General features: G+C 37.4%; 1 protein-coding gene across 1 annotated transcript in view; it reads left to right on the forward strand.

The window, feature by feature from the left end:
* The window catches only part of LOC101978933 (solute carrier organic anion transporter family member 6A1-like), a 61,074-nt gene extending 57,121 nt beyond the window's left edge, over positions 1 to 3,953 (forward strand). Inside the window, exon 11 of the mRNA XM_013351579.2 lies at positions 3,805 to 3,953. Coding sequence (XP_013207033.2) covers positions 3,805 to 3,953 — 149 coding nt within the window. The remainder of the gene's footprint in view (positions 1 to 3,804) is intronic.
* The last annotated feature ends 6,301 nt before the right edge of the window (positions 3,954 to 10,254 follow it).

Genomic DNA, 10,254 nt, shown 5'->3' on the forward strand with positions numbered 1-10,254 from the left:
GACTATGGGAGAAATTCTCATTCAAGCCACTACAGTGAGTTACTTTTAAAAGCAGGGGTTGGGAGAAAAAAAAGTAAAAGGCTACGGTAAGGTAGGGTGTGTTTGGCAAGAGTTAGAAGGGCGAGTGAGGGATGAATATATAAAATAGAATATGTGAAATTCTGAAGGAATTCCTTTTAAAATTACATTTAAAGGAATCTTAATGGTATTGTTAAAAACAAGCAAGCATATGCCCTTAACATAGGGACAGTGTTACACTGGGAACATCTGTGACTAAACCCAGAGACTAATTGACAAAATGCAAATCCATCCTTTAATGAAGTTGAGGCAACTGCCAGAGTGGAGCGTGCAGCCTCAACTGTGGCTCAGGTGCCACACCAATTACGTGGTCTGACAATATTAAACAGACTTTACAGAAAAAGCATAATTCTTGAATCTTAAATTATAGGACGTATTGAATAACATGAGACCATAAGCAATCCTCTTTTGTTCCTCCCAGAAGGCAAATCATTACTTCATCCAAGGACCTTATCTACCTGTTAGGCAGTCAGCAGTCGTCTTTAATGTCAACTGCTGTGCTAGTACATGGCTTGTGTCCAGGTAGCCTTGAGTTTGCTTATTAACTGCCCCTGGAGTGAGAAAGAAGTGATGCTCAGGTATGGTGGAGAGGAATTCTTTTCAATGAAATGAGAATAAGCTTCAGAAAACTCATCAGAACAAGTTTCTAAGATCAACTCCAAGGTCTTCGCTACACACATGAAACTGCAAAAGAAAAAAAAAAAAAGAAAACCATACTAATTTAGAACTTTTACCTAAGAGCTCAAGAATGATGAACAAGATAAATGCTTAAAATCGGAAGAGTGTTTGTGGGTAAAAGACATGCAAAATATGTTTTGATTTCATTGATAGCAGCATGTTGAACCAAAGTAATTCTGTCTGTGCGCTGTTTGGATAAGTCTGTGCAGTTTGGCGCTACATACAGTTTCATGTACTCACTGGAGAACCTTGAAATATGTTACCACATTAGGAAGGTATGAAAGAATTACTGCAGAGACAAACAACAGGAGACAGCCAGGAAACCAGATAGGAACCAGAGATAAATTCAGAAGAAATGAAAAGAACAGGAACTACTTAGAAATTCAAAGCTAAAATAGGTAGCACCATCTAGTAAGTCTAGAAATGTACAGCAAACTAATTGATGAATGGACAATGACAATTTGTCATTACATACCAAAGATCCTACTCTACCCTGACAAAGAAGAAAAACTTGTCTCTTTGACAATATTCATAAATCAGATAGATATCATGTATACTATTTTTTCTTTTGATTGCTATAAAAACAGGTGAGTCTTGGTATTTTATAATGAAAAGAAGTTTTTTTAGTCCATGGATTGGGAGTTTCAAATTATAAATAGGACTGCAATTCTGTGTGGGGTTTTTGGCTGCATCAGATTATGGTACCTGACATAATGTCTGGAACTTGTGTGTTAGAGAGTTATCATATTAAGAGACAGGAAGCTAAAAAAAAATACAGTGCTACCTTGGGAAGAAATCAATGTCAATTACTTGTAAAAATCTGTATCCTTAGTGTTCTCTATGGGTCTCCCACTATACCCTACCTCTTATAAGACTTATCACCATGAGACTTAGTACTACAGGATCAAGCTTCGAATGCATGAGCACCCAATCTGCAGCAATCCATCTCTGCCCTCTGAGATCTGAGACGTCTTAACGTAAAATATAGTAATTCTATCCTCACAGTGCCAAGGCCTCTTCAGCATCACTGCAAAGTTCAAAAATCTCAGGTTAGCTTGAAATTCATAGAAAGCACTTTCAGATATGAGCTGCTGATTAAACAAATTACATGCCTGCAAATTACATGAGGCAAGACAGGACAAGCATCCTTAGTCCGAAGGGAGATATCAGGAGATAAAGAGGAAGATTGAAATCTGTCACAGTAGATATTGAATCTTAAAACTCCAAACCCAGTCTCCCAGGAACACAGTGCTGAAGGGTGTCCCCACACGCAACCTATGCCTGTGATTTTGAAGTCCCTGCCAGATCCACAGTCTCTCTTTCGGTCTGCCTCTGTACTCTGTCTACTTTCTCTGATGCTGCTTACTATTGCTAGCTGCTCTTGCTGTCTATTGCCCACTTCCAAAGCTAAACTTGGCATTGCCCTTTTAGGCCTGTTCTGTGTGGGCTCCAATCTTGCAGCAAATTTTAGGCTGGTCTCCCTGACTCTCTTTTCAAAAATTTATTGAAATTGTCAAGATACCAAAACCATTTCTTTGCATTTTACTCCCCTGGACAACTAGGACAGCTTAGTAAGATCTGCTTCCAATGTGAGCATTAGTAGTTAAGTCCGAGACATGGCTACTTAGTGGTACTCACTTGGAAGCAAGGAGAGAAAGTTCCCCTAAGCAGCAAGTCCATTCAGAGTTATGAAACTTAGCCACTGAAGAATCCTCCCCTGGCAGGAGCAGACTTCTCTCCCAAGAGTTCTGAAATGTTCTGAAGCCCCTTTTTCATTGTTCTTATGCACAATGACCCACTCTGTTTAGTCACACTAATCTCATTAGCAAATGCTCGCTGGACCCCACTTCTCTTTTCTTCTTCCAAACATTTGGTCTTGCTCATTCCTGACCAAGCAATGAACTCATCAAGTCTTTCCATTCAGTTTCCTTTTGTTCAACTGTGATTCTGAATAAAAACAACCAGTACAGCTCTTAGCTTAATCTTACTGTTTTGTTGTTTCGGCTTCTGCCCTCTCAGCATCAAGCATGTGTCTTGGTATTTCTTTGCACTCCTTGTTCTACATGATCATTGCATTTCGGTCTCTGACTGCAACAGAATTCTCCAGTTACAGGTCCTTCTGGGATAAAAGTGTGGTTTTGCACCTCTTGATCTCATCTACTATGGAAATGTACTCAAAGTCGACTCCATGCCACCGCCATGAAATTCTCCTCTACCTTGGATGTTAACTTTTCTATTTCTTTAAACATAGAAAATTGTATTGCCTTGTCCGGATTTTTTTTTCCTATTGCTGAGTTTTCTGATCTCATTATACTATTCTTGGAAGCACAACCAGATGCATTCTCATAATTTCTCATTCTTTTCTCAAACTCTGTACTTCCAAAAGAACATTACAGTCATTCATTGCTTACAATTTTCACTGTAAAATTACAGCTTGATCATAGGTAGCTACATCTTTGAGGTAATATCTCCTAAGATTTGTAAAATATTTCATAAACGGAAAACTCTGATCCACGCGAAACAACTGGTATTAGATAACTGGAATTGTCTTGCTACAACATTTTTACTCTAATAAACAGGGGTTTCTGTTTGTGGAGTTTAATTATTTTTATGTGATAGTTGTAATTTTCAGAAATTTAAAGCAAAACAAAAAAACTATAAGAATGATTATATTTTCTATAAATTACTGTTTATTTGTGAAGAGTAACCGGTATTTCAAACACTATAGTTGATTAAAGCTTTAAGTATTTTCAGTTTCTGCTGACAGATAAATCTGAAAAATACAATTCATTTATGTGTTTTCAAATTAATACAGTTTATGAATTCATAAAATGCTCTTTTTGGAGGATATCTGATGAATATGAAACATTTTGTAAGCATTTAAAAATAGTTAACATAGCTTTATAATATTAATTTAATTTTATTTTATAATTGGGGAATTAATACTTTCAGAAATAAACTATATTTTTTCTTCAGGTAGATGGCATTCTTTCAATAACTTTTGCTAAAAAAACAGTTACATTATAAGTATTAATTTTTTTAATTCAGGTAGTGTTTGCAAATTGGCCACAACCTTCCTTGTTTTTTATGCACTTCAAAAATATGACATTCTGGTGCATGACAGTTCTGAGAATCTGGCCCCTTCTGGAAAGAAAGCCAAAAAGAAAAAAAGAATAAAAGAAAAAAGTTATTTCTAACTGATTTTTTCATTGGTAAGAATTTTATATTTTCTATTTGACAATATTATATTGGTAACTTTTAAAATAATAATAGTGATATACTTACTTACATTTAAAATTTCTTCATATGACTTCCACAGGTTTTATTATGATCATAAAATAATTTGTTCTAAGATTGATGAAGATATTTTGAAACAAACAATACTTTTTTTGCTCATAAAAATTTCCCATTGATGGCATATGCATTTAATCCCAGTAGAGGGTGGGAGAGGCAGGCAAATCTCTGAGTTTGCGCGGCCAGCCATGATTTTAGAGTGAGACCCAGGGCTGCACAGAGAAACCCTGTTTCCAAAAACCAGAAAGAAAGAAAAACAAAAGCAAACATAATGACTCATATAAAGGTAGACACATACACACATACAGACACACACACAGAAAATCACAGATAAGTATAATTTCAATTGTATAAAAATATCTAAATATCTATAGCAGGGATACAAGAAGATAGAAAACTCATATGCTCAAATAGATGAATAAATCTTTAAAAAATATTGTAAGTTTTCTTTTTTTCTGCTTATTTAAAATGGATTCTTTTCTCATGCAATATATTCCAATTGCAGTTTCCCCTACCCCTACCCCTCCCAGTTTGTCCCCAGCTCTCCTCCAGGCCAGTTGCATTCTTTTTCTGTCTGCTGTTAGAAATAACCAAACATGACAAAATAACATATAAGAAGATAAAACAAAACCCATCACATCAAACTGGTCAAGGCAAACCAACAGAAGGAAAAGAGACTCAGAGCAGGCACAAGAATCAGAGACCCATTCCTTCAAATACTCAGGAGTTTCTTGAAAACACTAAACTGAAAGCTATAATACAGAGCAGAGAACCTGATGCAGACCTGTGTAGGCCCATGTGCTTGGTGCTTCAGCCTCTGTGGGTTCATATTAGCCTTGCCCAGTTGATTCAGAGAGCCTTTTTCTCCTTGTGTCTTCCTTCCCCAATGGGTCTTATATTCCTTCCTCCTTCTGCCAGGTTTCCTCGGCTCGAAGGAGAGGGATAGGATGGAGACATCAAATTTAAAGCTGTATGTTCTGAGAACTTTTTCCTTCTGTATAATATCTGGCTGTGGGTGTGAGCATCTGTTTCTGTCTGCTGCAGGAGGGAGCTTCTCTGATGATGACTGGACAAGGCCCTGATCTATGAGTATAGCAGAATATCGTTAGGAGTCATTTTACTGGTTTTTTTATTATTATTTTTAGATCAGTAGTTGGTTTTAACCTAGGTTGCTGGCCTCTCTAGTGTCTGGTTCTTGGTCACTCAAGCAGTATTGGGTATGAATTCTGTCTCATGGAGTGGGCCTTAAGTCAGATGACACTTTGATTGACCTTACTCCCACAAGGTCTGTGCCACCTAGCATATTTTGTGATTTGGTTGGTGTTTGGTTGGTTTGGTCCTTCTCACACCAAAGATACTACACTGAAGGAGTAAAGGCTCCATGTAGGCACCTGCTGGACTTCTCTATGTTCAGTGAGTGGTGTGGGTTTTGTCCTCATCAATGGGGCCCTACTGTCACTTTGCTAAGAGAGACCCATTGACTTAGCAGTGACTTAGCCTGGGTTGTTTGGGGATTTCCCTTGGACCCCTTTGGTGAACAAGTCAATTGAATGCAGCAGTCCTGATATTGGAAGCCTTATTTCAGATAAGAGATGACCTTTTGTACACCGTCTCCCCCATTATTAAGGGACCTCATTTGGATTACCTTCATATACATTATGGAGTTTTGATTATACTAGGTTTCAATAACATCTCTCAAGTATCTATCAGTGCCAGCTGCCCCCCCTTTATCTCCTTTACCCCAATCTCTGCTCCCACTCCCTGTAGCACAATTAATAAAATCCGAGAGAGAGAGAGAGAGAGAGAGAGAAATTAAGATTCAACCTGAAGGTCAGAAAATCACTGGCTCTTAACTTTATCTCAGTCTGAAATGGTGATCTGGCTTCTAGGAATCTCAGAATGAGACTGTGTCTCCTCCCATTTTATATTCCTCTCTAGTTCTGGGATTAAAGGTGCACACCACTACCACCTGGTTTATATGGCAAACTAGTGTGGCTATTGGTGTCAGGGACCAGCCTCAACAAAAATATCTCTCACACAGGGATTTAGAAATATAGTAAAGAATATGAAGACGCAAATGAAAATAATAAAACGAAGAAGTAGATACCCTGACCCCAAAAGGTAAAATGGGATCCCAAACTGGAACTTAGTTGGATCCTAAGACTTTTGTTTGAGGCAGGAACAGATCTACTTCTCTATACTTGGAGAACAAGGTCTGGCAATTAGCCACACCTGTTGACAATAGCCTCGAGAGAACAGAACTCTCCAAACATCTAGGTGGGGCCTCTGTTTGGGGTAGAAGCACAATAACCTTGAAGGAATTAGGTGTAAATTCCAACTCTATGACCTTTGGTCAATGTGAAAATAGGCTCATAATTTCAGGCTTCCACATACTGGGATTAGAGGTGTCTGTCACCACTACTGTGTCTGTAAAGCTGATCAGTGTGGCTGATTTCCTCTCTGACCTTCAGGCAAGTTTTATTTATTAATATGCAAATGAAACTCCCCACTTGATCTTCCTGTTTTTTTCCCTATCCACCACCTGGGGTTCAACCATAAAAACTGTTCCCTTTCCCCCTCCCAGGGGACTCAATGTGTTCAACTGGTTCCCTTCCTCTATACAGAGCTTCTCTGGGTCTGTAGATTGTAGGTTGATTATCATTTATTTAATGGTTAATAACCATTCTTTACCCATTTTTTTTTGTTGAAGACATCCAGGCTCTTTCTATTTCTAGCTATTATTACTAAAGCAGCAGTTAATGTGGTTGAGGAAATTTCCTCGTGGTAGGATGATGTGTCTTTTGGGCATATGCCCAAGAGTGGTATATCTTGATCTTGAAGTATATCTTGATTCTTATATTTCTGAGTAACCACCATACAGATTCCCAGGTTAGGCTCCCACCAGCAATGGAGGAGTGTTCCCCCTTATTCCACATCCGCAAGAGCATGTATTGCCACTTGTGTTATTGACCTTAGCTGTTCTGGTCTAACATGAAATCTCAGAGTCGTTTTGATTTGCATTTCCCTGATGGCTAAGCATGTTGAACATTTTTTTTAAAGTGTTTCTCAAACATCTGAATTTTATGAACAGGGCCTGATCATGTAAATCAATTGCCTAGTTTCTTCCTTTATTCTTCAATTTATAATTAATCATAGCTACTTGTTGGGAAGAAAAATTTGCACTTAAATATAGAAGTGTATCAGTTAATGTCTGGAATTCTTCTAAAGTTAAAATGTAATTCTAAAGAGATTTCAATTTTTCATATGTTATTGTGCATTATTTAACTAAAGAGATTTTAATTTTTTATATGTTATTATACATTATTTAGTTATAGTTTCCAGATACTAGATAAAAAAATGATTTTTCAGCTGGGCAGTAGTGGTGCATGTCTTTAAGCCCAACGCTTGGGAGGCAGAGATAGGTAGATCTCTGTGAATTCGAAGTCAGCCTGGTCTACAAGAGATAGTCCCAGGACAGGCTTCAAAGCTACAGAGAAACCATGACTTGAAAAATAAAAAAAAAAGAAAAAAAAAAGCTTTTTCATAGCAAGAATGCAGAAGGCAGTTTTCTCTGCTGTTTTGTGAGGAGAAATTGTAACCTTCATGTAGACAGATGCTGCTCATTCATTTTCTTGCCTCCCAAACCCGAAATCATTACATAGAAACTTTATTAATTAAAACTCTGCTTGGTCTATTAGCTTATGCATATTTCTAGCTAGCTCTTATATCTTAAAGTAACCCATCTCTATTAATCTGTGAATTATCATAAGGTTGTGGCCTACCAACAAGGTTCTAAAAATCTTCAGCAACCATCTGTCTACTTCATTGGCTACACAGTGTCTCTCTTACTCAGTCTACTCTATCCATATATCAGATTCTCACCTGGCTGTATTGTGCTCTGCTATAGGACAAATCAGATTTTTTTTTTATTAACCAATAGTAATAAAGCATATTCACAACATACAGAATGGAATTCCACATCACCTCCCCTTTTCTGTCTAAACACAAAGGAAGATTTTAACTTTACCAATGCAAAGTATTTACCCCTATATTACCTTCATGTGACCTTCATGAAAGAATGTAGCCATCCATGGCCACAACAGGCAGAGGAGAGTGTGAAGCAAGAAGTAATTACTACACTCACACTTCTTGAACTGAACTTGCAGGATGAAAATCTATTAACTAGTTTTATGTGAAAATTGACTGATTCTTTTTGGTTTAAACCTGCAGGGCTGGAGAACTTGTGAGGATCCGAGTTCTAAGGACAGCAGTCAATCCTTTGAGGAATTCTTAAGATTTGAGGCCAGGCTATAATTCAGAAGAGAAAATATAGCAGAAAGTATCAGTATGGATTTTTATTTTCATAATAAAGAATACTCTTATGAAATGTTTCTGATCATGTTTTATGGATTATGAATTTTTTCTTAGTTTTATTATGTGGACAACATGTGTTTCTGCCATAGTTCATGCATGGGTAGTTGTAGTCAGAGGCTGCTTGGTTGTTCCCAGCTGAAATAATCACTCAGAAAACTATATTATTTGCAATATTGTTTGGTCAATAGTTTAAGCATATTTCTGGCTTACTCTTACTACTTCTATTAATCTGTATATTACATGGCTGTATCTTACGAGGTAAAGTTCTGTCCAGCATCTATCTCTGGCGGGGCTACATCTTGCCCTAGCACATCTGGCAGACAGGATATCATTGTAAATCAAAGGGGTTGGGGCTGGGTTAGTGTTGACCTTTCTCCTTTGGTAGCCTATAGAGTACTTTTCTATACTAAAGACTGTAGCACAAAGGTGTAAAAAGCTGTATTTGTATAAATGTACTCAGCCATTAAAAATTGTATTCATTTTATAAATATACCATATTTTCTTTATACATTCTTCTATTTGAGGACATATATAGGTTGTTTCTAATTTCTGGCTATTATGAACAATGAACATAGATGAGCAAGTGTAGGGGTCCTATGCTCCAGCATGAACTACTTTTCCCTTTCTGGCTGGGCATGGAAGCATGGAAATAATTGAGAAACAGCTTACACAGCAATATTAGAAGGGAGTCTCAGGCTATATTCAAATCCTAAAATCATCCCCCTATTTATTACCCAAACACCTTTTATACCCCAAGATAAACTAAGGTGGAAGTTTATTAACATTCTGTTTCTGGGGATAGCAGGACTACAGTCATGTCTGTTGCTCAGTCACTAGCTTGGAATTCACACCTCTTCTCAGGTAATCTACATAATTAAAAAAAGAAAAGGAGCAACATATTCTGAGCTTTTGTTAGGGTAGCAACAGCCTGTCAGGCAGGATACATGACTTCTCTGGATACCAGCTATGGCCCAAAAACTTGGCTGTCACACCATGTAGAAATATGGGCCTACAAGCAAGTGTCTCTGCTAGGATGAAGTGTTTTTTAAGTATATGACCAAGAGTGGTATAGCTGGATTATGAGATAGATCAGTTCTCATCTTCTTAAGGAACTGCCACACTGATTTCCACAGTGGTCATATATAGTAGGAGGCTACTTATTTGTTTCTGGCTGCTCAGCACCAAAATAACCATATAGAAACTGTATTAATTAAATCACTGTTTTGCCTATTAGCTCTAGCTTCTTATTGGCTAGCTCTAACACCTTAATTTAATCCATGTCTATTAATCGGTGTATCACCACAAGGCTGTGGCTTACTGGCAAGATTCCATCAGGCAGCTGTCTCTGGTGGGGCTACATGGATTCTCCTTGACTCCACCTTCTTTCTCCCAGCCCTTAGTTCAGCCTTCCCCACCTAGCTCTATTTTGCCCTAATTATAGATAGTCATAGCTAACTTTCTCTTACAATTTAACCAAGCCATTTTCAATACAAGACTTAGACTTTTTTTGGATAAAATGCTTAATAAAACATTTAGCATCTGTTCCTTGGGGGAAAAAAAAGAATGTTTGGTACAGAGGAGAGTTAAGCTTCAGCCAGGGTAAAAAATAAAATTTTATTATAATAATAATAATAATAATAATAATAATAATAATAATAATAAAAATTTGCCATCAAGGTGGGGATGGTGACAAACACTTTGACTTCCAGCACTGGAAGGCAGAGAGAGGCAAGCAATCTCAGTGAGTTCAAAACCAGTCCGGTCTATAGAGTAAGGTCCACAACAGTCAGGGCTACACAGAAAAACCCTGTCTTGAAAAAAAAACCCATC

Source organism: Microtus ochrogaster, linkage group LG4 (genome assembly GCF_000317375.1).
Source record: "Microtus ochrogaster isolate Prairie Vole_2 linkage group LG4, MicOch1.0, whole genome shotgun sequence".
In the NCBI taxonomy this organism is placed as follows: Eukaryota; Metazoa; Chordata; class Mammalia; order Rodentia; family Cricetidae; genus Microtus; species Microtus ochrogaster.